The 15000-nt window shown below is 45.3% G+C and overlaps 2 protein-coding genes across 5 annotated transcripts in view; both read right to left on the reverse strand.

The window, feature by feature from the left end:
- Window positions 1–963: 963 nt before the first annotated feature.
- On the reverse strand, window positions 964–4311 carry selenou1b (selenoprotein U1b). The gene is made up of 6 exons (XM_035533579.1): window positions 4209–4311; window positions 3535–3702; window positions 3176–3267; window positions 2791–2931; window positions 1541–1705; window positions 964–1373 (listed from the first exon to the last, which is right to left on the reverse strand). Coding segments are annotated over exons 1-6 (663 nt in total). The 5' UTR covers window positions 4210–4311; the 3' UTR covers window positions 964–1277.
- Window positions 4312–6806: 2495 nt separating this feature from the next.
- Window positions 6807–15000, reverse strand: part of dydc2 (DPY30 domain containing 2) — a 10354-nt gene continuing 2160 nt past the window's right edge. The window contains exons 4-9 of one of the 4 annotated variants that reach the window (XM_035533575.1): window positions 14957–15000; window positions 14139–14273; window positions 13202–13288; window positions 12745–12867; window positions 12265–12345; window positions 6807–6911 (exon numbers count right to left, since the gene is read on the reverse strand). The exon at window positions 14957–15000 is cut by the window's right edge and continues 103 nt beyond it. In XM_035533575.1, the coding sequence (XP_035389468.1) occupies window positions 12310–12345; window positions 12745–12867; window positions 13202–13288; window positions 14139–14273; window positions 14957–15000 (425 nt within the window). In that variant the 3' untranslated portion in view covers window positions 6807–6911; window positions 12265–12309. The other 3 variants (XM_035533578.1, XM_035533577.1, XM_035533576.1) reach the window with 3 other exon arrangements.

Below are 15000 nucleotides of genomic sequence, written 5' to 3' on the forward strand. Positions count from 1 at the left end.
ATAATAATTCCAATCAGTAATGAAAATGAGATTTTCCATATTATCATTTCCCCTTAAAAGTCAAATAACGTCGCGTGCGCAATACATCCGTGAGACGAATTCCAGCCTTCGCGTGCACCGGCCTCGGTTACTACGGGACACGCAACCCTGTATTTCCACAACGCATCAATAAAACGGAACAGGTTGGACGTGTTAACAGAAAGGGACCGTGGCGCAGCTCATTTATAAAGGCGTAGGTATGTTTGGTATGTTTTACCTGCCACTGCTGTAGCTGAAGGAACGGGAGTCCCGCGTGTCACGCGCCGCCGCGTTACCGGCGCTCCGCAGGCTTGCGGTGTGGCCACGAGGCAGAACTGCAGCGGGTTTGGGCGATCGCAGAAAACAAAGGCGACCCACTTACATGTGGCCTACAATATGCGTGATAAGACAGTGTGCTTTACTTAATTACCATGGATCTTTTTAAGTGGTAATAACCAATATTTCCAAAACGCTTCACAGCTGAGTGTTCTGCACAGGACATACTCAGGATCACGAGTTTAGCACATTTGGGAATTTTTTAATAAAGCCAACCGAGTGCTGGCGGGGGGTGTGAAAAAACCAACCGAGAAATTAGAAATCCATGTACATGCAGCAGTGTATTTACTGTGCGAAGAGAGTGACATTTACAGTAGATGCCAGTAAGGGTTTGGTCCTGGGTCCAGTAGTTATGGGAGTTCTGCAATTCGGGATCCGGTAGTCATAGTCTCTTACGTGGACGTTACCTGCTTAACTCAGCTTGTGTACATCCCGGTGAACACCTGGTGAACAGGGTTACTTCACTCCAACACTGGGACTGCAGAAAAACTACCCAGGCTAAATCATCTCTAGGCTCAGATCGGTAATGTATAATCTATAGAAATCTAACAACAAAACATGCATTTCGTGTAAGAACGTATGTGAAAGAAACAACTATTCTTCCTCAGAGAGGTTTTGAGAGAGGCTTTTATTGTATTCATTATTTGTCAGCACTGAAAACGATCAAAAATCCCTTTAACACCAACGTTTCACCGGTAACGTTGTCAGACTGTGGCGTGCGTGTGTTGCTGCCTGGTGCAGTACTGCAGAGTGCTGAGGTGTCGAGACCGCCTGCTCCTCCACAGAGTTTAAAGCCAGTCTGTCATTAACACTCTCCAGTCACACAGCAACACACGCTTTACACACGAAGAACAAGCGAGTCTGGCGGTCATTCCTGTCACGGAGGGCTCCACAGGGCCGATCGGCGGTCAGTGCTGGGAGCTTTATTCAGCTCTCTGGACTCGGCTCACAGCCTCTAGAACGGATCTGAGATCTGCCGTATGCCCAAACTCCTTCTCTTGGTGCTCCATTAGAATACCCTACAAAATACACAAATACAGAAATATGCAATGATTCATGCTAGCAAAGTGAAAACAACACTATTAGCTATTAATACAACTTTTGAAATATTGACTGAAGGAAGATTTCAAATTTATAGTGGGTTTGATCTAGTGTGGAAAAAAGAAACACAAATTGGGGACCCCACCTGATCCCCTGGTCCAATCACGTAAAGGCCTCCAAGTATAAACCCCTCCCCTATATTGTTGCCCACGTAGCCCCTCCTCCAGGCACGTAGGACGTTCAGCCACACCCCTACGCGGACGAAGGCGAGCCCCATCATCTTCCTCGGCTTGTTTCCATAGAAACATCGCTGCAACCGAATGAGATTAACGAGACTGACAGCAAATGCAGAGATTTCTTCTGACAATTCAGAAAATGATCAACCAGACTGCACGAACATCAACTGGCCACTAGGAGGCGCAATCCCCTTTCATCAATGTCAGTTCACCAGGACAACGGCTGAATTGGACTACGATGGCAATCGTGACCCAAGCTACGCCAAAACAAGAAGGAGTTTCTAGAAGTTTGGTTTTCCACAAATCAATCAAATAACAGACACGTTGACATTGACCCAATTTATCAACCACTAGGACTTAAGGAAATAAGACGTCAAGAGCAACAATCAATTATCATTGAGGAACCTGAAGAACAACCAACTTAACTAACAAACCAACAACAGAGATGTTTCTCCAGGGGAACACATCCTAGGCCTTGAACAATATACACGCCTGCCGTGTTCACCGTTTACATTTACAGCATTTAGCTGATGCTTTTTATCCAAAGCGACTTACAATTATGACTGAGTACACTTACAGTCAGAGATTCTTGCAATTAGGCAGATGTTCTGATGTAATATTACCTGTGTGCTTCCCCGTACAGTTAATCCAGCATAATCTGATGATCTTGGTACATTTATTAACCCGAGAACAGCAAAACATCACGTTCTACTAACGCAGCCAACAGGATTTTCTCAAAAGGGGGATTTTTCATGCGAGCTGTGCGATTGATAAATGAGGTCATCACATGTGTGTCGTAACAGTTTTTAAAAATGTAAGTGAAAATGACAAAAAATACCCAAGCAAAGTCACACAAGAGTGGAAGAGACCAGACAAAGACCAAAGTGTGGGAGTACCAAGTGGACAGACAACTTTGGACCATTGTTTGAGTGTAAAGGATGTAACTATTCTGCACACAGTCACACACACACACACACACACACACACACACACACACACACACACACACACACACACACACACACACACACACACATACACACACACACACACACACACACACACACACACACACACACACACACACAGTCGGCCCAGTCTGACTGACTACTGCCTGTCACTGTTCATGAAGAAGTGTGCCTACATTAGAGTCCGTTACCGTTTCATCCAGGAAGATTTCTCCACAGAAGAAGGGTCTGAAAGAGTCGATCTCTGCCCCTACGTGCTCCTTGACCACGGCATACAGAGGAACCCCACACACATCCAGCTGGGGTTTCAGAGAGGACAGCCCAGAGGCTTCCTGGTACACACACACACACACTTGAATTTCATCCAAATGTTTCCTGAAACTTGGCGCACACAGTTTTACTTTGTTCTCACAGCATAAATTATTAGCAGGTACACACACACACACACACACACACACACACACACACACACACACACACACACACACAAACACACACACACACACACACTCACACTCACACTCACACTTACACACACACACACACACACACACACACACACACACACACACTCACCTCTCTGCACAAAAATCATCCAGGTCTCCTCACAGCCATGATCACTGCTCCGGTCTTTTCCCACAGGTGGCTGGCTTTAAAAGATCTCCCCGCTTTCTCAGCAACGTTTACGACACATACCAAACAAACGAGCACCAGGCAAAATAAGAGGAGACAAATACACACGATTAGGAAGTTCCAACACTGACGCCGTTCCAGAGGCTCTCTCGTGTGTATTTGCACTGCTGTAGGCAGTTTATGACCCTAGAGTGTTCCGCTGGTGCTGTAGTTTGTGTTCTGCCACACTAGTGGTGGTGTAGTGTGTGTTCCACCCGATTGGTGGTGGTGTGGTGGTGGTATAGTGGGTACTCCAGTCTAACCCCCTGTGGTGGTTTTCAGGTCAGCATTAGCCAGTGTGTCCAGAGCAGACTGCTGTGCTTTAGTCAGGAACAGATCAGTGTTGACCAGCAGGACGCTGACGACGGTCACACACACAGCCAGAGACCACACACTCAACCCGAACACACCTCCCACGTCCAGGAGCAGCACTAATGAGGGAGAAGGACATCACTGAAAAAAAACATCAAACCACTCAACCGTTTCTTACATGAATACATCTGTGGGAAATATTTGTCTTCACCACTACTCAGTTTCTTCAAAGCAAAGGAGAAACAAAGTTTCCTTGTTAGTCAAATTTTACTTTTCCATTTAAGAGTAAAAACAAGCATCATATCTGTCTTACATTTACCCAAAGCAACTTGCAATCTCTTCAACTTGTGTCATTAAGACTTCAAGAACTGTCTGATTTAAATCTGTGAAGCTTGGTGAAGAAACCTTGGTGTTCACAGAACCCCCCAGGACCATAGGTACCGTAGGTACCACCCGCCACATATGTAACTCAGTGAGCTTCCGTGCCATTTTGGTACCAGATTCACCAAAAAAAAAAGTCTGTGAAAGTGTTTTTCTTTTACGGTTTCATTTGTACATTTTGTTCTAAATCATTGTGTTTTTAGATTTTAGTGAATTAATGTTTGAGGAGGTAACAAATACTCACTTTCTACAGAAGAGATCCGCCAGGACAGATACACACATGCTTGTCCAGTGTCTTACAGCTGTGAGGTCATCCCGTCTCCCACGGTTACACCGGTGAGACCTTTGGCCAGTGAGCCCCCCTCTTCCAGTTTCACATAAAACCTTGTCAGCATATTTGCATGAATAAGGCATTAGCCAATCAGAGGTTACCATATTAAAATATGCAACAACAAAAACCCTCTAACAACAGTAATAACATCAACAACAAATCCACACACAAAAGCACATCTTTTAGATCAGATACATTATCTCTAAGATATTTTAAAGATTCATACTTCACTTATTTTGTAATCAAGGTCAGTAAAAAAAAAGCAAATAAACAGGCATAATGTTTGACTTTATTGGAAGCTGTTCAGTGTGTTTTAACCATGTCACATGTGTGTGTCTGTGTGTGTGTGCGTGTGATCTAAGGATCTAAGCACAGAGATGCTTTTAATCTGAAGCTTAGAGTTAGTCTGACATAAATGCACTCTATAACAGACATAAATTCATGCGCGCGCACACACACACACACACACACACACATTGTTTTTAGAAAAGAGTAAGCACACTAAGCAGTCTGGAATCCTGCAGTCAGTACACTACATGTGTGCTGAAGGAGTTCTGACGGTTATGGTTTAACACAATTCAGACAAGATGATTCACTAGTACCATAACCTCTACAATACAGCATTCCCAGTGGTACAATAGAGGAACAGTAATAAGTGATCAGGCCAGAGGTCACAGTAATGGGACATACTGGGACTTGCTGTGTCACAGTACTGGGATATACCGGGTCACAGTAATGAGACATGCCTCTCATTTGTCGTTAATCTTTTACTTTCCTACAAATGCAGTACCGTTCAATCACATTGGACACATGTATACACACACACACACACACACACACTCACATACATGCACGCAGAGATGCACATGCAGGCATACACTCGCACGCACACGTTCGCATGTATACTCACACATACCCCAATACACGCACATCTATGCACGTGATTCCTTAATTTTTCCCATATTCCAGTAATATTATTATTATTAAGTACACTCAAATAGAAAATAAAAATGCAGACTCAAGAATGAATTGAAGAGATCAGCAGGTGCTGTGTATATTTTGCTGTTCAATATAACATACAAACAAGGCGTAGTACCAATCATACAGAGAACACACACTTTTATCATTTTCGGGAGTGGTTATGTAATAACCCCACCTCCTGCACGCACCAGTGTTTAAAGTCTCCGCCACTATATCCAAACATACATTATTCAGTATAGGTACACTGACAGCCATTATTATATCCCATTGGAAGGTTTTCCTTTTTTGAAACAAAGATGATGTCAATTCACACCACCAAACACCTGAAAGATAAAGTCTTTCTCCTGCTCCACTCTGTCCTTGGTAAGACGATGAATGTTGTTTTGCCACAGAACGTCTCAAAGTCTTGTAATAAAGTTGATCTTTCCCAGTACTAATGACATTCAAACCACCTGGTGTTCATCACAATAATATTGTCTCTTTTGGTCCATCTGGTGATGTCCTGGCGTTAGTCCAACACCGGACACAGAGGCCTTCTGAGGCCGTACACTGAAGCCTGCAGGAGCCTTTGCTCTGCATGAGCCAGTTTATTTTACACCATCCGCATTCTTCTGCTTACAATATCATTTTATTACGTAACACACATACACACACGCGCACACACACAGGCGCACACACACAAGCACACACTCACTCAAAATGTTGTTTTTTCTGTGGCCCTGCTGAGGACTGTGATGCTTTTGTGATTGAGGGAAGAGAAAGTCGTTGTCAGCGTGTAAGAGCAGAGAAGGTGATGCACAGTGTGAAGCTTCCCAAACCTCAAACCCCACCAGCCATGACTCCACACACAACACACTCTCCAATTCAGTCCACGACCTACGGCCTGCTGGCACGCACGCGCGCACACACAATGAAGTCATTTTGGCTTTCCAGTTGAATGACAGACATAAACTGTGATACAGATTCTGTAATACAGTTATAAGTAAACACACTGGCAAATGTCAAAACGTTATGCTATCCTGGTGAAAACATTTTATCCCCAAAAATAGCAAATAACACACACACACACACACACACACACACACACCAATCCAGAGTTTTGAGCTTGTACTGCCTCCAGGTCGGCTGTGGTTGCACGTTGCAGATAAGTGAATAATGGCTCTGTTAACGAGCGCAAAGCTCTAGCGAGCACTGTTCCCACGGTAACTACATGGGTCAGCAGCTCCATAAATCCCTTCTCTCCAATCCCCCCCCAACACACACGTGTACAGAGACAGGAGCACTCCAACTCTGACCCACACAACCCCCTCAGGCCTGTATGGCAGGCCTGCGATCTGCTACTCACTGATTGGTCCAGGCTGCTGTTATACAACCTGGAGTTCTGCTCTCATTTTGTGGGTGAAGCAACTAGCCAGTAAACCCTGCACTATAAACACCCACAAACACTATATCGCAATGATACTCTCAGTTCACTCATAACAATGCCACTGTGAGCTCTCTTATCCCAGAATAAATCAAAGAATGCTGGCCTTCCTTTCTGTAAGACTTTTATTTGTTTCACATGAACTAGTTTCCCTTGGTCCTTTATCAGTGGTATCAGAGTCAGTGGAGGAACAAATACTCCCAGATACATTCCTAAAACAAACCGAATGAAAGAGACAAATTGGAAATGTATTACAGGACGCAGAATGGGATAAAGAACCAACTTAACATAATCCTAACACACACTACTCTAACCTAGTGTCCTAACACACTACTCTAACCTAGTGTCCTATCACACACTACTCTAACCTAGTGTCCTATCACACACTACTCTAACCTAGTGTCCTAACACACACTACTCTAACCTAGTGTCCTAACACACACTACTCTAACCTAGTGTCCTAACACACACTACTCTAACCTAGTGTCCTATCACACACTACTCTAACCTAGTGTCCTATCACACACTATTCTAACCTAGTGTCCTAACACACACTACTCTAACCTAGTGTCCTAACACACACTACTCTAACCTAGTGTCCTATCACACACTACTCTAACCTAGTGTCCTATCACACACTATTCTAACCTAGTGTCCTATCACACACTACTCTAACCTAGTGTCCTAACACACACTACTCTAACCTAGTGTCCTAACACACACTACTCTAACCTAGTGTCCTATCACACACTACTCTAACCTAGTGTCCTATCACACACTACTCTAACCTAGTGTCCTAACACACACTACTCTAACCTAGTGTCCTAACACACACTACTCTAACCTAGTGTCCTATCACACACTACTCTAACCTAGTGTCCTATCACACACTACTCTAACCTAGTGTCCTAACACACACTACTCTAACCTAGTGTCCTAACACACACTACTCTAACCTAGTGTCCTAACACACACTACTCTAACCTAGTGTCCTAACACACACTACTCTAACCTAGTGTCCTATCACACACTACTCTAACCTAGTGTCCTAACACACACTACTCTAACCTAGTGTCCTAACACACACTACTCTAACCTAGTGTCCTATCACACACTACTCTAACCTAGTGTCCTAACACACACTACTCTAACCTAGTGTCCTATCACACACTACTCTGACCTAGTGTCCTAACACACACTACTCTAACCTAGTGTCCTATCACACACTACTCTAACCTAGTGTCCTATCACACACTACTCTAACCTAGTGTCCTAACACACACTACTCTAACCTAGTGTCCTATCACACACTACTCTAACCTAGTGTCCTAACACACACTACTCTAACTTAGTGTCCTAACACACACTACTCTGACCTAGTGTCCTATCACACACTACTCTGACCTAGTGTCCTAACACACACTACTCTGACCTAGTGTCCTATCACACACTACTCTAACCTAGTGTCCTATCACACACTATTCTAACCTAGTGTCCTATCACACACTACTCTAACCTAGTGTCCTATCACACACTACTCTAACCTAGTGTCCTATCACACACTATTCTAACCTAGTGTCCTATCACACACTACTCTAACCTAGTGTCCTATCACACACTACTCTAACCTAGTGTCCTATCACACACTATTCTAACCTAGTGTCCTAACGCACACTACTCTAACCTAGTGTCCTATCACACACTACTCTAACCTAGTGTCCTATCACACACTACTCTAACCTAGTGTCCTAACACACACTACTCTAACCTAGTGTCCTAACACACACTACTCTAACCTAGTGTCCTAACACACACTACTCTAACCTAGTGTCCTATCACACACTATTCTAACCTAGTGTCCTATCACACACTACTCTAACCTAGTGTCCTATCACACACTACTCTAACCTAGTGTCCTAACACACACTACTCTAACCTAGTGTCCTAACACACTACTCTAACCTAGTGTCCTAACACACACTACTCTAACCTAGTGTCCTAACACACACTACTCTAACCTAGTGTCCTATCACACACTACTCTAACCTAGTGTCCTAACACACACTACTCTAACCTAGTGTCCTATCACACACTACTCTAACCTAGTGTCCTATCACACACTACTCTAACCTAGTGTCCTAACACACACTACTCTAACCTAGTGTCCTATCACACACTACTCTAACCTAGTGTCCTAACACACACTACTCTGACCTAGTGTCCTAACACACACTACTCTAACTTAGTGTCCTAACACACACTACTCTGACCTAGTGTCCTATCACACACTACTCTGACCTAGTGTCCTAACACACACTACTCTAACCTAGTGTCCTATCACACACTACTCTAACCTAGTGTCCTATCACACACTACTCTAACCTAGTGTCCTATCACACACTACTCTAACCTAGTGTCCTATCACACACTACTCTAACCTAGTGTCCTATCACACACTACTCTAACCTAGTGTCCTATCACACACTACTCTAACCTAGTGTCCTATCACACACTACTCTAACCTAGTGTCCTATCACACACTACTCTAACCTAGTGTCCTAACACACACTACTCTAACCTAGTGTCCTATCACACACTACTCTAACCTAGTGTCCTATCACACACTACTCTAACCTAGTGTCCTAACACACACTACTCTAACCTAGTGTCCTAACACACACTACTCTAACCTAGTGTCCTAACACACACTACTCTAACCTAGTGTCCTAACACACACTACTCTAACCTAGTGTCCTATCACACACTACTCTAACCTAGTGTCCTATCACACACTACTCTAACCTAGTGTCCTATCACACACTACTCTAACCTAGTGTCCTAACACACACTACTCTAACCTAGTGTCCTATCACACACTACTCTAACCTAGTGTCCTAACACACACTACTCTAACCTAGTGTCCTATCACACACTACTCTAACCTAGTGTCCTATCACACACTACTCTAACCTAGTGTCCTAACACACACTACTCTAACCTAGTGTCCTATCACACACTACTCTAACCTAGTGTCCTATCACACACTACTCTAACCTAGTGTCCTAACACACACTACTCTAACCTAGTGTCCTATCACACACTACTCTAACCTAGTGTCCTAACACACACTACTCTAACCTAGTGTCCTATCACACACTACTCTAACCTAGTGTCCTATCACACACTACTCTAACCTAGTGTCCTAACACACACTACTCTAACCTAGTGTCCTAACACACACTACTCTAACCTAGTGTCCTATCACACACTACTCTAACCTAGTGTCCTATCACACACTACTCTAACCTAGTGTCCTATACACAACACTACTCTAACCTAGTGTCCTAACACACACTACTCTAACCTAGTGTCCTAACACACACTACTCTAACCTAGTGTCCTAATCACACACTACTCTAACCTAGTGTCCTATCACACACTACTCTAACCTAGTGTCCTATCACACACTACTCTAACCTAGTGTCCTATCACACACTACTCTAACCTAGTGTCCTATCACACACTACTCTAACCTAGTGTCCTAATCACACACTACTCTAACCTAGTGTCCTAACACACACTACTCTAACCTAGTGTCCTAACACACACTACTCTAACCTAGTGTCCTATCACACACTACTCTAACCTAGTGTCCTAACACACACTACTCTAACCTAGTGTCCTATCACACACTACTCTAACCTAGTGTCCTAACACACACTACTCTAACCTAGTGTCCTATCACACACTACTCTAACCTAGTGTCCTAACACACACTACTCTAACCTAGTGTCCTAACACACACTACTCTAACCTAGTGTCCTAACACACACTACTCTAACCTAGTGTCCTAACACACACTACTCTAACCTAGTGTCCTAACACACACTACTCTAACCTAGTGTCCTAATCACACACTACTCTAACCTAGTGTCCTAACACACACTACTCTAACCTAGTGTCCTAACACACACTACTCTAACCTAGTGTCCTATCACACACTACTCTAACCTAGTGTCCTAATCACACACTACTCTAACCTAGTGTCCTATCACACACTACTCTAACCTAGTGTCCTAACACACACTACTCTAACCTAGTGTCCTAACACACACTACTCTAACCTAGTGTCCTAACACACACTACTCTAACCTAGTGTCCTAACACACACTACTCTAACCTAGTGTCCTATCACACACTACTCTAACCTAGTGTCCTAATCACACACTACTCTAACCTAGTGTCCTAACACACACTACTCTAACCTAGTGTCCTAACACACACTACTCTAACCTAGTGTCCTACACACACTACTCTAACCTAGTGTCCTAACACACACTACTCTAACCTAGTGTCCTATCACACACTACTCTAACCTAGTGTCCTAACACACACTACTCTAACCTAGTGTCCTAACACACACTACTCTAACCTAGTGTCCTATCACACACTACTCTAACCTAGGTGTCCTATCACACACTACTCTAACCTAGTGTCCTAATCACACACTACTCTAACCTAGTGTCCTATCACACACTACTCTAACCTAGTGTCCTAACACACACTACTCTAACCTAGTGTCCTAACACACACTACTCTAACCTAGTGTCCTAACACACACTACTCTAACCTAGTGTCCTAACACACACTACTCTAACCTAGTGTCCTATCACACACTACTCTAACCTAGTGTCCTAACACACACTACTCTAACCTAGTGTCCTATCACACACTACTCTAACCTAGTGTCCTAACACACACTACTCTAACCTAGTGTCCTAACACACACTACTCTAACCTAGTGTCCTAACACACACTACTCTAACCTAGTGTCCTAACACACACTACTCTAACCTAGTGTCCTATCACACACTACTCTAACCTAGTGTCCTATCACACACTACTCTAACCTAGTGTCCTATCACACACTACTCTAACCTAGTGTCCTAATCACACACTACTCTAACCTAGTGTCCTAATCACACACTACTCTAACCTAGTGTCCTATCACACACTACTCTAACCTAGTGTCCTATCACACACTACTCTAACCTAGTGTCCTATCACACACTACTCTAACCTAGTGTCCTAACACACACTACTCTAACCTAGTGTCCTAACACACACTACTCTAACCTAGTGTCCTATCACACACTACTCTAACCTAGTGTCCTAATCACACACTACTCTAACCTAGTGTCCTATCACACACTACTCTAACCTAGTGTCCTAACACAACACTACTCTAACCTAGTGTCCTATCACACACTACTCTAACCTAGTGTCCTAACACACACTACTCTAACCTAGTGTCCTAACACACACTACTCTAACCTAGTGTCCTATCACACACTACTCTAACCTAGTGTCCTAACACACACTACTCTAACCTAGTGTCCTATCACACACTACTCTAACCTAGTGTCCTAACACACACTACTCTAACCTAGTGTCCTATCACACACTACTCTAACCTAGTGTCCTATCACACACTACTCTAACTGGATTTAGGACTGAACCATACAGAACAGATCTGGGGGTGTGACATGTTTACATGAACCTCACATCTAATCACTTGAGGGAGCAGATGGTGCTGACAGCCAGCGGACCTTACGGATGTCCACCCTCACGTTCCTCATCCTCCTCCTGCAACAGAATGAAAGACTGGATGAAAGAAAAATCAAGTCTCCTCATTTCCACTGTGGAGATCAGAGCTGAGCTCAGGAAAGAAGCAGCCTGGCACCTCATATCTGCTCTACTGTCATCCACCTCCCGAACAAACCTGTGAAATTCTCAGAAACAATGAAAAATTCCTAAGTCATTCACTCTTAGCCACCTTCTTATTTTGAAATCAGGCTTTCAAATGCTTGACGTTATCTGCAGTAACACTTATGTGCCACTGGGGAGCTTTAGAGTCCATTGTGTGTCCAAAGTCAATGGAAAAAATACATTCTGCAATCGGGTATAAGGTAAACATGGCATGAGGTGTATAGCGATTGTACTAAAACAAATCACGAAGCTAACATAGCCAGTGTGAGACTTCACCGTGTGTTTGCGGGGGCTCAGGGGGGGTGCGTCAGTGAGCCTCGCCGTGTCTGTCTCCGAGGGTGTGTCATGTGGTCTGGGGGCATCGCTCTCGAACGCAGCCTGGTCCGGGCCATTCTCGTCCTGCTCAGTTGGTTACCAACCGGGGGGACATGCAAAGCGTGCTGTAATGCTGAGAGATCTTCCTCAGAGCGTGCACACGTGGTTTCCACAGAGTTGGTTGTGTCACTATGACTGCTAAAGGCAAATGACACAAACTGCTCCAGCAAAGAAGCCGCGTTTGTCTGCTCTGTCTGAGCGACTGTTTTCACTGTCTACCAGTATATGGACTCTTCACTGTGTAGCTTCACTCCGTTCTGCCCCCTGCTGTCTACCTGCTGTCTCCACTGTAACGGAAGCGTGACGTGAACCTCTCAGATGAGCACGTCACGTGGACCGGCGGCCGGGCCGTGCTCACCTGCTCTGGCCGGCCCGGTTGGGGTGATGGAGCCGCGGACGAAGCTGTAGACCCATCGGGCCTCGGCGCAGGGTCATCCGCTGCACCCTGCGATCAGCCAGCAGAGGGCGGTAGTGAGGATAGGACGTCATTAAGAACAGAGACATCTAAAAATACTCCAAAGTCTTCGTTGATCTAAACACACGGAAACCTGGCCTTCCTGTCCTGTTCTTTTCCCTCTCTAACTCCTCCTCTTTTCCTTTTTTGCACAGCTTCTAGCTTCTCTGCGACGAGCACAAGAAGGTTTACGCACGGCAGGCGGCAATACCCGTGCTGCTGAGTTTGCCTAGACCTCTGCTTCCGTCAGAACAGACGGAATGGCCCAGAGTAGCTTTCACTCTGGAATAAACCTGCTGCCTTTCTCCCAAGATGATCTGAGAGACAGCAAGACCACAAGAGCTTTGGCTTATTTTAAAACTAGAGGCTACGTATGGAAAAATACACCAAAAACATACAAAATACACAAACTACTGACCAAGTGTAGCAAGCCACAGGGAGGCGCTAGTGCTTTTTCCAAAAAAGGGTTAGCACCCACACAACTGTCGCACTGTGACCTAGAGAGTTAAGAGCTTTTGAGCTCAGAGGGGGCAGGTGCGTGTCTCGCGTGTCTCAGGACATCGGGCTGAGCCTGCCAGCTGTACCTGCTGCGTGTCTCGCGTGTCTCAGGACATCGGGCCGAGCCTGCCAGCTGTACCTGCTGCGTGTCTCGCGTGTCTCAGGACATCGGGCCGAGCCTGCCAGCTGTACCTGCTGCGTGTCTCGCGTGTCTCAGGACATCGGGCCGAGCCTGCCAGCTGTGCCTGTTGCATTCCCGAATCGCCTCAAAATTCAAACAAACTCGATCGGCAGTGGCCTGCCATGCGGAACGGCCTTTACTGGTCACTAAACGGTACATCACTTTCTCCGTAGGCCGGCGCTCGAGATCGTCGGGTTTCTGCACTTCTCCTGTTCCAGCTATAGGGGGCGATCTCTCCATGTCTGCAGACCGCTCCAAGCCTGCTGTGTCCTCTGCGACAGCTGGCCCAGCGCTGTCCTGGAAACAAATTCACAAGCAGGTCAGTCCCTACAGCTTCACTTCTCCGGGTCATTCCCTACAGCTTCACTTCTCCAGGTCAGTGCCTAGGGCTTCACTTCTCCAGGTCAGTGCCTAGGGCTTCACTTCTCCAGGTCAGTCCCTACGGCTTCACTTCTCCAGGTCAGTCCCTACGGCTTCACTTCTCCAGGTCATTCCCTACGGCTTCACTTCTCCAGGTCAGGCTTCACTTCTCCAGGTCATTCCCTACAGCTTCACTTCTCCAGGTCAGTCCCTACGGGTTCCTTTCGGCTGTCTCTTTTCTCGTCTCCTGTCCTGGACCCTGCCATGCCTGATAATGGGTCGACTGGCACCACACGTCAGTCTAGTGCTGAGGCACTGGGCGTTTAGCCTGGCCTCTGGTAGGAAATGCTGAGGTAATTCAGGGAAAAAGGCAACCCTGTCACTATTCTGGTTATGGTTCTTTTTTCTTGATGTTTTAACAGCGGCTCGGCAGTTCCTTCTTTAACCCTTTAATAAAGACGTCCCCTCTCTTCCGCTGAGCCTGACTCTTCTGTGATTCCTCATCACTCTTTTGCAGTTTCCACCAAGATGCACCAAGGAAGTACTTCCTTCTGTTCCATACCTCTCTCTCTCTTATCATGAGTGGTTATCAGCAGCGATATTATGTAGAGGGGTGTCACCTCTTCCGATGGGCGGGCCCCAGTGGGCGGCAACCCGGCGCCGC

Source organism: Electrophorus electricus, chromosome 14 (assembly GCF_013358815.1).
Source record: "Electrophorus electricus isolate fEleEle1 chromosome 14, fEleEle1.pri, whole genome shotgun sequence".
Taxonomy (NCBI): domain Eukaryota; kingdom Metazoa; phylum Chordata; class Actinopteri; order Gymnotiformes; family Gymnotidae; genus Electrophorus; species Electrophorus electricus.